Below are 16,907 nucleotides of genomic sequence, written 5' to 3'. Positions count from 1 at the left end.
AACTCATGCTCGTTTATATTTTTGAAACAGTATAAACCTCAAACGCTCTTAAATTTTCACAGCGCTTTTTCTGCACTGATGTTAGTTTGCACATTCGTCTGATGAATCCTAGCTGTAGCCTTCTCTGCTCTTACAGACCCACATCACATCAGGTTTAGAAAAGGAGGGTTCAGCTCAGTGGTTAGAGCACTTGACTGCCAATCAAGTGGTTGCAAGTTCAACTTCTCCTTTTTATTGTACGGCTCTTTGGATAAAAGTGTCTGCTAACTGGCTACATTATCTTCACAGTTCCTGTTGCTCTTCAGCACACTTAAGAAGAGAACGTGCTGGAAGCTGAGGTCTGGTCGACAACAGGAGTTTCACTGACGGCGGTGGAGAGGGACGCTAGCGGAGCTGTACTCACCTTCAGACGAGGGCCCAGGCAGCGGGCGGAGAGTTAGGAGGGGTTGGCTTTTTGACGTTTGCAAGAACAAGACATGCCAGAGAGCAGCAGTACCAGGGTACAGATGTGAAAACACAGAGGACAAGACAAGAGACGACGAAAGACAATGAAGGGAACAGACGAGTCTAGAAGGCAGAACCAGTTCAGGGTGCTGTTGTCGGCAACGCAATGGCAGAGAGGGTGAGCTGCCAGTTTAAGTAATCTGGAGTTAGAGTAAGGTTAATCATTCACTCCCAGTCAATATTTAACTGGCATAACGCCCTGCCCCTCCATCCAACATCCTGATTCCACATTGACTGACACACAAGGTAGGGCCAGGGTGAAACACTAACACTTTCTTCCCTTACAAAACTATGAATGGTGAATCAATGTTCTATACTGTCAACATACAAAAAACATAGCTGTAGACAGCTATAAGGTCCACTCGCTGTAAAAGTGCTTTCCTATAATTTGTTGTCACATTTCGTTCGATAATGATTCAATCACCTGAAATATCCCATACAGGGTCAACCCTGACTCATCATAAGTAGTGATTTGTCATCACAGCCATGCATTTACATTTAGTAATTTAGCAGTTGCTCTTATCCAGAGCGACTTACAGTAAGTACAGGGACATTCCCCTCCGAGACAAGTAGGGTGAAGTGCCTTGCCCAAGGACACAACATCATTTGGCACGGCGGGGAATCGATCCGACAACCTTCTGATTACCAGCCCGACTCCCTCACCACTCAGCCATCTGAGTCCATGCAGTGTGCTTAGTGTAAGGGGCTGGACACCGCTCTCTTGAACTGTGAACCAAGTGAAGTCAATTTATTAAGATTCTCATGCATAAACGGTAATGAAATTACCGTATTACAGAAAAGTACAGTGTTTGCACGTGATCTGTGTAACAGCTTATAAAGGTGATTATTACCTTGAACCCTACACTCCCTTACACATGTACACACACACACACACACATACACACACACACACACACACACACACACACACACACACACACACACACACACACACAGAGGTGCATACACTATCTCTATCAGTCACAGGGTCCTTATTACTGGAATAAGCAAAGATGAAATTTAGTGAGATAAGGCAGAAGGCAATAGTGCAAGAGTAAGATCAAGACGCTGGACTTTCAACACTGAACAAATACGTTTATTAGAGTATAATAAAAATGCCTTTTAATGTGTGTGTGTAAATGATTGCTGAAAATCAGGGTTAACAGGTACAAGGTTTGAATCATTACAGTGACATCTAATACCATTGAGTGGTGTGGTTGTGGGGGGCCTTGCACAGGACCCTGCTCCTGACCTTAGCTAAGCTCTTACAGCAAAACACTGTCTGCCCCTGAGCTTAACCAGTTGAGTTCTGAGGCGTAAGGACAAGGTACAAATCCACCAACACGTCCTCTGCAACGAATCATCACCTCTCACATCAACATCAAATGAAAACCTTAGCATTTTCTAAATGTTTATTGTTTCAATATGTTGAGAGTGGGTTGACGGACGTTGCTTTTTCTTTACAGTAACAACAGTAAAATCCCACATACGGTAGAAGTCACTTTCAGTTCATGAAATAAAGACTTGAGTCTTCTGCATCCTCGCCCATACAAACTCTTTCTTATCTCAACCGGTCAAGGGAAGGTGTGTTTCAGTGTGCAGAGTCCATTTTCTCTCGAAAGCCAAGCACAGGCAGGTATGACATCATCTACGGTAATGTCTGGGACACACCCATCACACGCTACCCCTGAATCTGAGCAGTTCGGTCTCATCACCACCGTATGAAACGCTAATTCAGTTGACATTGCTTGAAATGGCACCGGACAGTAATACTTGGCAAAATGTAATCAAACATGATCAAATAGCTTGGCTTAGAACAACACATTCTTACTTTCTCTATACTGTATAGATGACTTTTTATAAACTGTATAATGCTGCCAACCATTGTCAGTGGTTATTTGCATTAATACATCCATAATATTATCAGATAGATTAATATCCAATCTTCAGTAGAGGGCAGCAAAACAAAGAAGTAAAAAATGTTAATTATGAAAACAAAAAAAACTTTCATTTTACGCACACACGCTAACAGAAATGACTAATAATAGAATCTGACTGAAGCATTTTGCCAACTCGGTCAGGGTCGAAATAACTGTGGCTTAAAGAAAGAAACAAAACAACTTGTATAAAATAGAATATCAGTATTTTATAATGTTGTTGCTAATACACTTCTCAACATTACATAATATCACATTCAATACAAAGTAACTTTTGTGAACATATCAGATTACATACATTTTATCTTTGGAAAACAAAGTCTTGTATGGATCAAATATTTAATGAAGATAGTTAAATGAGCAAACTAAGTTGATAGCAATACAATGTGTCGCATGTAAAGAATAATCATTGTTAAGCACACGTTCATATCTTAATCCCCTGTCTCAGAGATCACAGTCCTCTCTTTCTCCATGCTCTGTCACTTCTGGACCACTTTTCTTTTCTTCTTGTTAATCTTCTCTACACTTTTCTTCTTGGTAATCGTCTCAACACTTTTCTTCTTGGTAATCTTCTCTACACTTTTCTTCTTGGTAATCTTTTCCACACATTCGGCAGTCTCCATCTCCTCTCCTTTCCTCTTCTCTGGCTTCTCCTGAACCTTCTCCATGGCGTTCCACACCTCCTCGTCCTCAGCCTCCTCCTTCACCTCCTCCACATCACCTGGCTCTCCAGAGCCCCCCAGCTGGAGAACACAAAACAGAAGCTATTTCAATCGCTTTGTAATCAGTGATCATTACTACACATTAGTAATATCACACTTGGCACGTTAATTATATTTATCATGCGTGCAGCCCAGAGCACAGCCTGGGGGACTACATACAGTATTGTCTAAACTCTAAACCCTTTTTTACATTGAAGCTTAAAATGGAATGTTAAAAATAAACCGACTCCTAAGAGCCTGATTCCCAGTCTGAATCTGACTCCCGTACCTCGAGATCTCGGCTGGACAGGAGCACACAGTTGAGTCGTGACTTCAGATACACCTGCGGACGAGATGGAGGAGGTGAGAACCACTTATCACAGCACATAATTATAAACAACAGCTGAGTAGGTGGCATTTCTAAGGCCCCTTCGCTTTCTTTACTTCAAGTGTGCTTGAATGAGCTCTTTCAGTGGGTGTGTGTGTGTGTGTGCATGTAAGTGAGAGTGAGTGTGTGTGTGTACCTTGTGTTGTAGAGAACTATCCTCCAGGCTGTGTACCCGTAGAAAGCGATCCAAACCGCAGGAAGCCACCAGAGGGAGGGAGGGGTGGCACTGCAGCCCCCGCACCCCCCCTGCCAGCCCCTTCAGACACCTACGCACCAGCCCTGCAGCGCATGGAGGGGGGAGAGGGCGGGGAGTGGGAGGGGGGTTACACAACAAAAACACATTATAGTCTGGGAGTCAAACGCAGACTCTCTCACACACACACACACACACACACACACACACACAGACACACACACACACACACACAGACAGAGTCTAGATGCACTAGTAGGAACCCTGAACAACAGCAAAAATATGTTTATCTTTTAAGGAAATGTTCACATTAGATGTGGTGCACACTAAAAAATAACTGGGGGTAAAATAAAAACAAACATAAAACCACTAACTTAACAACATAACATGAAGTAAATGCCCCCCCCCCCCCCCCTCCCTCCCTAAGCAGCAGACATAATCGTGTTGCCTTCATTCACCTTTCCGCAGATCCAGAATGGCTATATGCCCCTGTGTGTTGCCCACCACAACACTGTCCTGGTTGGCGGGCAGGGACAGGGCAGTGAGAGGGTACTCCCCAAACTGAGCCTCCAGGACTGGACGCCTCCGAGGGGAGGACGGGTCGTACACTCGCACCTAGCGCACAGAAATGGGTCGTTATCAAGCTCTGCAGAAGCCTGCTTATAACCATTCATTTGAATCAGGTGTGTTGGAGCAGGGAAACATCTCAAACATGCAGGACAGGGTGCCCTGAGGACCAGGGTTTGGAACCACTGATTAGACTACCATTTGATGAATGAAAGAGAGACCAAGAGATAGAAATAAAGAGAGAGGCAGAGACAGAGAGGGAAAAGAAAAAGAGTGATAAGTACCAACCTGGTGGTGACCTGTGCAGGTGACAATCTTGTCAGAGTTTGGAATGAAAGCCATGTCTCTGACCCATTCCGGAACTCGTAAGTCCAGCCAGTCATTACGCACCTGACATGTAAAACACACAACTTTAACAACTATCACAGACAGTCAGGCTGCGAAGAAAACATGACTTCTTCTAAAACAAAACGCAGACAACGCAGAATAGTGGCTCACGTGACAAAACACAATATGTCAGGGGGCTAATCAAACAAAGAAGAAGACAAACAGGTGATGCCTGAGGAGTTGGTACGAAGGCTCACATTTTTGGAGGTGAATATGGCTGCGTCAGGTCTCTCCAAGTCCCACACCTTCAGGCCATTATCCTTCCCCCCCGTGGCCACCTGGTGGCGCTGTGAAGGGTTCTGACGCATCCGACACACGTTCTTCCCGGCGTTGATTTCTACCTGGATACAGAGCACCAGGTGGAACCTTAACTAGATCCAAAGGTGAAGAAGGATTGTAATTGATGTGACACAGTCAGTCACTCACTGTGTCGGTGCTTCCTTCCTTCCACACCCGCAGCAGTCCCGACTCCACACACGTGATCAGAGAACTGCGCGGACAGACAAGAGTTTAACCACTAATCCTTTTCATTAACAGATATACATACCACACCTCACAGTACCATACTCAGTATACCGCATTACCATGATCTACCACTGAGCTATACCCATCCCCATGATCTACCACTGAGCTATACCCATCCCCATGGTCTACCACTGAGCTATACCCATCCCCATGCTCTACCACTGAGCTATACCCATCCCCATGGTCTACCACTGAGCTATACCCATCCCCATGATCTACCACTGAGCTATACCCATCCCCATGGTCTACCACTGAGCTATACCCATCCCCATGCTCTACCATTGAATGAGACCCTTTAAGACCTAGACCTACACTGGAGTGTCACTTGCCCATACCTGTCTGTCACAGCAAGTCCTGTGAACTTTCCCTGGCCGATGTCCCCGCACTGCCTCGTCTCAGTGAAGATTCCTTTCTCAGTGCTGAACGTTTTCACCGTACCATTTACCGAGCCCACCAAGACCTGGAGGAGACAGGCGGGAGGGGGTGGTATGAGGACTGGGCTCACCACTCATCTCCCGTTCACTTAGATTGTGTCCGTCATCCACTTTGGTTTGGTTTTAACAGCAAGCTCTGACTACTGAGCAGCAGGTGTTCACATTCACACACATACACACACGCACGCACCTCGGTCTCGTGTTGGTCACCCCAGCACAGCGCGCACACCTCCTGGTCTCGGCTCAGACAACTCATCTCACAGAAATTGAAAGCCTGTTTTTTGGATAGGCTGACACCTGTAGAAGAAAAACGCTATATAGTGTATGTAATCCTGTTGCCAGTGTCATTAGAAGGGGTAACAAGCTAATTGCATACAATGGGCCCCTAGTTTACATTAGACTGCTCGACTTATCTAGCTAGTTAAGTTAAAAACATGTCGTTTGTTAAAAACATGTAGTTTGTTAAAAAGTCCAGCGTCAATACGAACTCTGTAGGCAACCCACGTGTAACATCTGTTAGCCGTTATGTCTTGCTACAAAATTAACACAGAATTTCTGGAAGAATACGTTGTTTTACCTTTCAGAATCCCTGTTTCCGATCCCACCCATATTGAACACACTTGACTTCTGTCTGCCATAGCAGAAAAGGTAGCGCTAGTTTGTAATAATAGTAGCTAGCTCTGTAGCTAACAACAACAAGATTGCACGTTGCAGTGTGCCTGTAATGGTCTCCGAAAGGGTACAAGGCGAACATGAATTTAGGTTCCGACCCTGCAACGTTTAGTGAGGGCTATGTTTACGGTCATCAAATTACAGCGATGGACCAAAAATACGAATGTAGATGAAGGAATATTTCATAAATTAATAGCAAATAAGCCTTTCCAACCGTCTGCTTCTGTTAATGCCTACGTGCATTACTACACATATTTAACGTAGTCTAATACTTAGGCTTGGCTATTTAAATACTCCTTCTTATTAATGGGGATGAACGAACTTGCATTTTACTGTAAACTGAAAAAAACCTTTATGTTCCTTCATAAAACCATGCAGCAGGGGGTGCCCTCGAGCTTTAAACAATAAGATGATTTGAAGGCAGTTACAAAGAATCTCACAAAACTGAATGTCAATGTCTATGAACATAAAAGCGGAAACACTTAAAACGAGTTGCATCACAGACCAAAGCTCATGCAAACCATTTGTAGTCTTCATGGTTGTTCTGGACTTTATAACCGATTAAACGACATTATTAAAGAACAATGTTAATTTATGCTGATGTTTTATGTTTTCTCTTTAATCTTGCTGCTTTTTTACAATATGCATTTTGAGCATTTCTGCTTAATTGTGATAGTGACGGCATAGAGGGAAATGTAGGGCAGAGAGAGAGAGAGAGAGAGAGAGAGACAGAGAGAGAGAGAGAGAGAGAGAGAGAGAGAGAGAGAGAGAGAGAGAGAGAGAGAGAGAGAGAGAGAGAGAGAGAGAGAGAGAGAGAGAGGGGGGGGGGGGGAGGACATGGCCTGGGCTAGAATCAAACCTGGGCCCCTGTAGTCAGGCCTTAGCCTGACCCTTGAGACACTGATGCATCCTATCCTCACTGCTTGTACCATCTGTGGCGTACGGGGGAGATGAGAGAGGCAGACACAATGTGGCCCTCAATCAGGAAGGAAAAATGTGGACTTGATGCGGAGGATCCATGATGAGATGATGAGGTTCTGGTGAGGGTAGAAGGTGACCAAGGAGAAAGAGGCAATCATAAAGCCAGTGGGATCTAAACCCAGAACCCAGGGAATGATCGTTTTGATGGTTAAGGGAATCCTCTGAGCATGTTAGGGCCAGAGAGAGTGACAAAGGAATGGGCAAATGTCTCAGGTAGCCTGAAATTGAGTTGTGTAGTGAAGGTAAGATAAGGAACAAATGAAGCAATCAACAACACTGAGTCATACGAAGCCACTTCTTGGCTTTCTGTAAGCGACGGACTAACAAGGTACGCACATCATGAGAAAGGCAGGAAAGAGATATGCAAAGGAGAGACATAAATACATAGAGAGAGAAAGAGAGAGAGACAGAGAGAGAGAGCACAAGGAGAGAGGGAGAGAGACAGAGAAAGAGCACAAGGAGAGAGGGAGAGAGACAGAGAGAGGGAGCACGAGGAGAGAGGGAGAGAGACAGAGAGCGAGAGAGAGCGCGCGAGGAGAGAGGGAGAGACACAGAGAGAGGGAGGGGTAGATAGAGACAAACAAGGGGAAGCCAACGAAAAAAATTAAAGATTCCGAGCTTCCCCTGCCCCCCCCTATCCATCTCTGGGGAGCGAGGGATTACGACAACGGATAAACGCAAGGGGAGAGGGGCAGAGAGAAAGAGACTGAGGAAAATACTGTTGAATGTGCTTGATCGTCTTTTTCCTCTTTTAAACACACTGTAACATCTAGCAGAGTCAGAGAGGAAGAAGAAGAGAAGGAGGAGCATTAGGGAGAATGTTTCTAGATCTGTCTTCAGAATCGTTTTCTTCTTTTTTTAGAGGAAGAGTGAAAATATAAGGGGGAGCTTTGGAAAAAAGAGAACAGGGAAGGGGAGGGTGAGGGACAGGAGGAAGAGGGGAATTAATTAACTTAGAGACTTCTAAGGGCTGTGGACATTTTCTATCTTGAGAACAGGACTCGTTCCAAAATAAGAACAAAAACATCACTCAGCATCTAAACTGTTGATTTTTTGGCTTTTTTTTCAACCTGAAACTGAGCAATGAAAAGCACGCACGCATGAAGAAGTGAGATGGACGCGACTGAGATAGATAGTGAGAGGCAAAGCAGAGAATTCTGACATGGTGTCGACCCAAATTGACAGAGACAGAGTGGGGAGAGGAGAGAGAGGGATGTTTAGTGTCAGAGGCATCTACTATTACATGCAGGTACACTCGACTCACTTTTGAAATCTATTTAAATAAACAGCATTATCATTCCTATCATTCTCATCATCCTCGCCATCATAGGTCATCATTTTCAGGATCATAAGCCATCCATAATGTTCTCATCTTTCATCGTTTCCTCCAGACACCGTCAGCAAGGGGAGACTGTCATTTCTGTCTCCTCCGTTGATGACTTTGCCAATAAGGAAATATCTGGAAAACTTCAATATTAACTGTAGTTGTTGGATTTGACGCTTTCATCATTTGAGTGATTTGACTCATTTGAGCTATTTTAATTGCGTATTTGATTCATTTGTTAGATTGATGATCTATGTGTATATTACAAATTAACAACTATAATTGTGAGATCATTCTTTTCGGGCTCATGGATGCAATGAAAAGTTTTTAAATAATAACCAGCTCCTATTTGAATAGACATGACTGTAAATGGTATTGTACTATCTGTCTGGTCAATATACTGTATAACTGCTGAAATAAAATAGTTTACAAAATCCCATAGCCCTTATCGTATTGTTTAGCTTACCACAAATGTTTACAAATGAAACCAATATGATAAAAAAATGAATGCCATCATGGTATATAATTGATTTCCAGCAAGCGATTGATTGCAAATCACTGTACCCTCTAACTACTGAATAATCACAAGTCATTTCATCTCTCGCCTCATAGAAACGTTTATCACTCGCAATCAGGGACAGCCTTTGTTTCTGTGCTTGGCATATCAGCAAAGTACTCTGCTGATGTGTTACTATGAACAAGGTGTTTAGCTTCCGTCCAGGGGGCAGGTAACAGAAGGGGGAGGGGTCAGACGTTAAGCCAGCCAGTCTGCTGAGAGGGGCCACGGGAACCAGAGCTCAGCGGTATCTGCTTCCCTCATCGACCACCGTTCCAGTCCACACAAGGCAGAGCGACGGTTTAAAACGCCAGAGAAATGTCTCCTGCCGCCCGTGACACATGAGAGAGACGGAGGAACCTTAGAATAAGGAAGGAGAGAAACCTAGATACCTGTGACGACCAACACGGAGGCTGCCTCCGGTCGCGGAGTAGGGGTCGCCCATCCTTTGGGAAGGAGGGAGAGGACCAGCCAGGGGCCTCCAGAGGAGGAGAAAGCAATAGAAAGAGAGAGAGAGTTGGGGAAAGTTCCCCGTCTCTCTTTCGACCCATCTTCTCGCCAGGCTGGCTGGAACAGACATGGCCTTCACCTTTGCTGCCTTCTGCTACATGCTCACCCTCGTGCTGTGTGCTGCGCTCATCTTCTTCGTCATATGGCAGGTGAGTCGTCTCTTACGATGATTCCTTCAAAGGAAGTCCAACAGGCTGAAGTAAACACACACACGTACAGTACCGCACACACACACACACACGTACAGTACCGCACACACACACAACACTCATGCACGCACAAATACGCAGACACGAGGACGAGAAAGATGAAATGAGAGTTAGGAATTCTTAATGTGGATGTGATGTTGAAAGGAGGCAAGACAGAGATGTGCACGGTCACTGCCAACTTTTGTCTTAAGTGGAGCACATCCGTGTCTCTGCAAAACCATTAATGGAATTTTCAACAGACGTCACAGGAGATCCGAGCTCTATTAGTATTCTGTGTTCATGTCTGTGGTCTGTCTGTAAACAAACAAACACACACACACACACACTCACTCACACAAGCCTGTTGCTCTGAGTTTTAGACACCTGACAACTGGGATTATTTTTAGGGGAAAAAATTGTTTTATCAGGTTGTTATTTGTGGGCCACAGGCTTGAATTGGTTTGTATTGACTAATTAATTGATTAAGTGGGTGAGTCAGTCAGTGGGAGAATGTGTCTATGGAAGATGGATGGGGGGAAAGAAGGAGTCTGTGTGTGTGTGAGAGCGTGTCAGCAACGAACCATGTTATTGAAAATGCTTATCAAAATATAATTTTGTTCCACCCCTTCCCCCCATCTGCCGCTATCCGTGGTTCGCGCCCCCTATCTATGCGTGGCTCTTAACCAATCGGATGGCTTTTTCGCTTCTATAGTAACCATGGTGCCGGCTGAGGGGCTCATCACCATGGAAACTGCATCTGTTTACAACAGAGAGAAGGGAAATGGAGAAGGGGGAGTGAAATTCTGTAGACCATGGGAAAGGAGGGAAAGGAAAAAAATGTTTTGTTTAGAACAAAACACAGCTGTAGGGATCGGAACTGATCAATAAAACATCGGAGAGGGAGCGGAGTGGGGAGGAGAGAGGGGAGAAGTGGAGAGGAGCAGAGTGAGGAGGAGAGAGGAGTCGAGAGAGGAGAGAAGAGGCCATATGACGTCTAAATCAATAATGTACTAAGAGAAATCTAGTAAGACTTAAAAACAAGTCAAGCGATGGAAAAATCTGTGTGACAGCCAACTGTAGATTATCCCTTCTGATCTGAAATGCAAATAACAACAAAGGTTACCCCATTGCATTTCTTTCAGATAATTGCATTTGATGAGCTGCGTACCGACTTCAAGAACCCCATCGATCAGAGCAACCCCACCAGAGCGGTAAGATCTCTCTCCCAAAGAGACCAGTTCAGTTCTGTAGAGCGTGACCCAGTTCTGTGTATCCACCCAGCTCAGAGGCAACTGCCACTCAGCTGTGAACAGCATGGACACAGATCCAGGACTCTGTCACACACACACACATACACAGAAACACACACACACACACACACACACACAAACACACTCTACAAAACATAGATTCAAACAAGGAATCAAGATTCCTTTGGATTGTGTCATCCTGTCAGTTTGATCCCAGCTTTAGTCAGTCTCACGCTGAACTCTAATCTCCCCTTGTCAGGCTTCTTGTTCTTGTCTAATGTGAAGACATTTTCTATCTCTTCAATTTCCAGAGGGAAAGAATTCTGAACATTGAAAGAATCTGTAATCTCCTTCGAAAGGTAAGTACAGCAGGGGTAGCTCTGGACTTGGTTCGCCCACACAAACACAAACACACACGCACACACACACACAGATAGAAACACACACACAGGCACATCTGCATGCAAACACATACAGACAGGCACATACACACAGTCATTGACCTGAGAATGAGACATAAGGGCATAAAAGTACCTAGAACACATTTCACTGTGAGACTATTTTCAGGACTGTGACATATTGATGCATATCTTCCCCTTCTGTCGGCAGCCCACCTTCTTCACACACACACACACACACACACACACACACACACACACACACACACACACACACACACACACACACACACACAGTATAATTAACTCTCTGCACTGCCAGCTCCCTCCATCATTTCCTCTGTCGGTGTTAATGGACAAGATGTGGAGCCAGAAAAAGAACAGGGAAGGAACACCTGGATTTTATGAAAATCACGTCGGAAATCGCTTCCACCCTATCTAAAATTGCACTTTTGTTGCGTGTGTGGGTGTGTTTGGACATGTGTGTGTGTGTGAATGTGTATGTGTTTATGTGTGTGTGTGTGTGTGGATATGTGAGTGAATGTGTATGTGTTTATGTGTGTGTGTGTGTGTGTGAATGTGTTTATGTGTGTGTGTGTGTGTGAATGTGTGTGTGTATGTGTGTGTGTGTGTGTGAGTGTGGATTTGCCTCTGCAATCCCTGACCCCTTGCTGTCCCTCCTAGCTGGTGGTCCCAGAGTACTCTATCCACGGCCTGTTCTGCCTGATGTTTATGTGTGCTGGAGAGTGGGTCACTCTGGGCCTCAACATTCCTCTGCTCTTCTACCATCTCTGGAGGTAGGACTCATCAATAGGAGTCTTGGCTCCATATACAACATGTATGTATACATATACTGTATATATAATATATGTATTGTATAGGCATATTCACATAAGATAGAGTATGTTTTAAAGGTTCAATCTACAGCATTTCAAAATTTGGTTCAACATATACTACAGTACTGAACGTAGGTTCAAGATACCATATACATGATAGGTTCAACATACCATACCACATATATATGTGTCAGATATTGATCACAGGTTTAGCTGGCACAGCAGTAGTCTTCCACTCAGAGGCCCTCCTCTCTCCCCCAGGTTCTTCCACCGCCCGGCGGACGGGTCAGAGGTCATGTACGACCCAGTCAGCGTTATGAACTCAGACATCCTCAACTACTGCCAGAAGGAGTCCTGGTGTAAGCTGGGTTTCTACCTGCTCTCCTTCTTCTACTACCTGTACAGGTGAGAACACCTCCATCCAGTGTCAATGTCTTTTTGGAGAAAGGCAACTGCTAAATGACTCAAATGTAAAGTCAAACGTAATTCATCGTTGAACCTTTCGTAACGTTACGTTTGTATTCATTTAGTAGATGATTTTATCGAAAGAGACAAATAGTGCACAATGGAAAGAAATCAGGATGGAAGCAAACAGAACAGCTTAAAGTACGAAGTACAAAATGAAGTATTTTGGTGGGGAGAGTCAAGGAACTGTTTGTTTCAACCACCTTTCACATGGTGTCTTCACTATGCCATCTTCACTTGTGACTTGGATTATAATCTGATTGAGCTGTTCTGTAACTGGCCGATAAAATGTAATTTAAAAAGGCTTCACTGATGTTCCTGAAGGCAAGACAGTGATTCACACTGTCTTTTTTTTTTGTTCTCCTGTCCATCTGTGTGTCTGTCCTCCTCGTGGGAAGTATGGTCTACGCCTTGGTGAGCTTCTAAACGAAACACCAAGTGAGAACTGAAGGAAGAGTGAAGAGAGCAGGGAAAGAGCAAAAGAAAGAGCAAGAAACATTTTTTTTTTTTTTTTTACCGGTCCGCATCCAGTTCCTCTCCATCCATTCTTCAGCTCCCCTCTGTGATTCATCCACATCGAACCTCTGGAGGGAACGACTCGGATGAATATCTGAGAACGTTGGGAGAGGCGATATGTGGAGTGAGACTGCTGACTCAGTCCAGACATGTACGTAGACGTGGGCTGGAGTACGGCAGAATCCCAGGAGGATGGAAGTGAGACGCAGACAGACAAGACGCCTCTCTGCTACAGTGGTATTTGTGTTGCCTTTATTCGACCGTAACGTTCCTCAAGGGCTGCGAGCGTTCTGGACTGTTCCTGGTGGCGCAGTTTTTAACTGTGAACCCAAACACTTGTGTTTTAACTCGCTCTTAGTTCAGATGTTAAAGATTGGAAACATCATACTACCTTCACAATAAACAAATAGATCATATCAGTATTAGAAAATACAAAAGTTCAACATTTATCTTGAACTTTTGGTGAATCATTTGGTATTTCAATCCATTTAGTTGTTTGAGTCCTAAATAGACAGCCAAAGCTTATCAATACAATATAACCAGAAATACCATGATTCCATGCCATAGGTTTCTGTGTATTTATTGTTTTAGCCACCAGTATAAAAGTGGCGCAGCTTTGAAAATCTCCACATTTAAATGTCCAGCCAAATTCTCAGTGCAGGAAAACCAATCAAACGAGTTGAGGACATAATGAAACCGTCACACTGTCTGACTGGATAAAAGAGATCCAGTAAGCTTCTGCACACCACGGGCACCCCCGAGCGCTTTCCCAAGCAGCGTTTCTCTGAATCACAGCCCTATCTCTCAAACTCCAGCCCTGGCCAAAGGGACAACAGACGTTTTTCTCTCCAAGATAAATATTCAGGAATTACAGGAATATTTGGGCTGTGGGCGAGGGGTGAGGGAAGAGTAAGGGGGCTGAGGGTGCTTGAGTAGTCAGCGTTTGTCTGTCAAGGGGAGGAAGGGCTGATGTTGCCTAGGCTTTCCAAAGAGCTCCTAGCTCCGTGAAGAGACTATAGACAGAGAGCCACCCTCTTCACAGCTCTGACAGCAAACGAGATGTTTTCTCTCTGAAAAGCAATTTCAAATAAACAGCAATGTAATGTCGTTCACAGAGACGTCGAAAACCCGGAGGGTCGTACGAATGGAATTTTAACTACCTTGCGTGTTAAAAGTGGGTGTAGCAGAAAGCACAATAATGTTGATAATAATGGCGATGACGATGAAAATGATTGTGACTTGCTGATTGTGACTCAATGACGACTTTGTCACGAACATTACAACGTATTGCTATAGGTGTCATACAATGGCACGGACACAACTGTGCTTTATTCTTAAGTGTAACATTATCACGACATGGGGGTGCTCAGTTCATGGCAAAGCTTTGGTTCCACCGGGGGGCTACACCGCCTCACTGCTAATCTTGTTCATAATTTGCTCTGTGTGTAGATAAATTCGGTCTCGTGTGATTTAAACCTCAGTAGAGAGTTGCACAGTATCATCCAACATCGTAGAACTGTGTGAGAACTTGTTTGTCATAGGCTGGCCAGAATTGTAGTGATTGTGGTTATATTCTATTATATAGATATTATATTATATTAATATATAATATTATGTTCTATTGGCCTGTGACCAGATAGAGCCATGCTATGTTGGGAGCCATTAGCTGAGTGTCAACATTGTTTTGCTTGGGATCTTGTGCCAAGAAACCTCTGTGCTGTTTGTGTCTAATTCCCTTCAGACAGACAGAGGACAATAAGGTGTTAACTCGTGCCAACATGATGGAAATTTAATGGGCAATTACTAAAGCACAAAATCTGAAGAAAATAAAGAGAGACATAGGTAGGTTGATCATCTATGAATGTCATATATTTAAGAGTACCTATATGTATTTTCTACATCTTTCATTACCGTATGGTCCAGTATTTATTGGCGCGCTAGTTTGTATACATTATAATACAAAGATTAACAGCAAATCACATACTGTATTATAATAAAATAACAATGTGTTTAACGTTGGCTCATCTGGATGTGTTAATGATCCATTCCTCACATGTTTATGTGTAATCAATAGATTTGTGTTGTCGGTGAGAGAGAGACCAAACCGGAAACAGAGGTTGCAATGGAAGAGAGTGTGACAGAGGGAGATTGGAAGGGGGGGGGGGGGGGGGGGGGGGGGGAGTGACAGTAACAGCATCTCATTCTCCAGTGTCACCATGGCAACAAAATTGCGTTAGATTCCATTTGACTCACTTGCTCTCAGTCATTCAAAGTCCAGATCTGAAACAGGTTTTACATGCATGGCAGCAACGAAGTTCCGTGGTGAGTCATGTACAGGAAACACAGTAGTGGCGAGGGAGGTAAACTAATATGAAACTGGTATTTTGTCGTCCAATTTTCCAACATCCAATTTCTTTACAACAGCCCCTACCTGCCAATGCCAACTAAATATGACACTCTCTCTCTCTCTCTCTCTCTCTCTCTCTCTCTCTCTCTCACACACACACACACACACACTGTAACATTCAATAAAGCATACACTTAATCATGGCTAAAGATTATAGCAATCCCAGACATGCATACAGCCACTCAGACACCCTCTCTCGTCCTCTCTTTGCCTGTCTCATATTTAACAGTCCATACTCTGTCTTTCATTCAGTCTAGGCTCTGCCTTTCCCTACACCCCCGTAATAATCATTTTCTCAACTCCAGTCCTTTCTCTCTCCCTTTCCCTCTCCCCCTCTCATCTCTGCCTCCAGAGAGATGTTACCATGGAAACTGGTTACAATTGAAAAGTTTGAGACATTGCATTCAGCATTGGCATAATGCACACATGGATAGACAAATTATCTCTTGCTCTCACATGGACACATTTTGCTTATTCATTGTGCCAGTCGAGCTTCCCGTTTGGATTGCATTGGACAATGTCTTCAACACATATATTTCTGGATATTCTACACAGTCTGTACACATGTTAAAATACAGGTACAATATACTGGACGGAATATCCACTGTTCAAATGCCACAAGGGGCACACAGAGCAAAATATTAATAATACATTAGTGAAGATTACAGATAATTACACCTCTGCAGAAATCTTATCTGGCAGCGAGGAGAGGTGATTAATGGATAGTCAGAGGGAAGTCTGATAAATGACTGCTTGTTAGAAGGTAAATGGAAGAGGAACACGAGAAGGAGAGTATATTAAACAAAAAGTGGACATGACAAATACAGGGGCCACTATGACATTGACTCGTGCACTCCTGGGAAAAAACCAGTACGAGGGCGTGTCGTGGTTTGTCTAGACTGTGAGTCGGCGTCTGTGACATGATCAGACGTACGTGTTTTGTGTACATATGTTTGTGTATTTTGGAAAGGAGAAGTCTCCTCATGAATAAAACAGAGCATGCATAACATCTGCATATCAACCCTCTTTAGGCGATTAGTGAGTCTAACTCACAAATAGACGAACCAACGTTTCGGCCAGATTGGCAAAATGTAACTAACCGGGCTGAATAGAAGCTTATTACTGCCACTCTGAGAAGGAAAGCACATTCTGTACACCCAGTCATAAA

The 16,907-nt window shown here is 44.0% G+C and overlaps 2 protein-coding genes across 3 annotated transcripts; one reads left to right on the top strand and one right to left on the bottom strand.

The window, feature by feature from the left end:
* Nucleotides 1–2,630: 2,630 nt before the first annotated feature.
* wdr74 (WD repeat domain 74) lies at nucleotides 2,631–6,384 on the bottom strand. Of its 2 annotated transcripts, none has more exons than XM_047020333.1 (10): nucleotides 6,214–6,384; nucleotides 5,827–5,933; nucleotides 5,538–5,662; nucleotides 5,104–5,167; nucleotides 4,875–5,018; nucleotides 4,579–4,680; nucleotides 4,182–4,338; nucleotides 3,667–3,809; nucleotides 3,432–3,485; nucleotides 2,631–3,184 (listed from the first exon to the last, which is right to left on the bottom strand). In XM_047020333.1, exons 1-10 carry the CDS (start codon nucleotides 6,272–6,274, stop codon nucleotides 2,921–2,923), a joined length of 1,221 nt encoding a protein of 406 aa, XP_046876289.1. In that variant the 5' UTR covers nucleotides 6,275–6,384; the 3' UTR covers nucleotides 2,631–2,920. The 2 variants fall into 2 exon arrangements, with proteins under 2 accessions (XP_046876289.1, XP_046876290.1); XM_047020334.1 differs by having other exon boundaries at nucleotides 5,827–5,949; nucleotides 6,214–6,253.
* Nucleotides 6,385–9,717: 3,333 nt separating this feature from the next.
* cnih2 (cornichon family AMPA receptor auxiliary protein 2) lies at nucleotides 9,718–13,242 on the top strand. The gene is made up of 6 exons (XM_047020894.1): nucleotides 9,718–9,828; nucleotides 11,010–11,078; nucleotides 11,429–11,476; nucleotides 12,200–12,312; nucleotides 12,613–12,756; nucleotides 13,215–13,242. The coding sequence occupies exons 1-6, from the start codon at nucleotides 9,748–9,750 to the stop codon at nucleotides 13,240–13,242; spliced, it is 483 nt and encodes a 160-aa protein (XP_046876850.1). The 5' UTR covers nucleotides 9,718–9,747.
* The last annotated feature ends 3,665 nt before the right edge of the window (nucleotides 13,243–16,907 follow it).

This window comes from Hypomesus transpacificus, chromosome 5 (assembly GCF_021917145.1).
Source record: "Hypomesus transpacificus isolate Combined female chromosome 5, fHypTra1, whole genome shotgun sequence".
Lineage (NCBI taxonomy): Eukaryota > Metazoa > Chordata > Actinopteri > Osmeriformes > Osmeridae > Hypomesus > Hypomesus transpacificus.
Note: the sequence above shows the minus strand (reverse complement) of the source record. Positions and strands in the feature narration are given on the sequence as shown.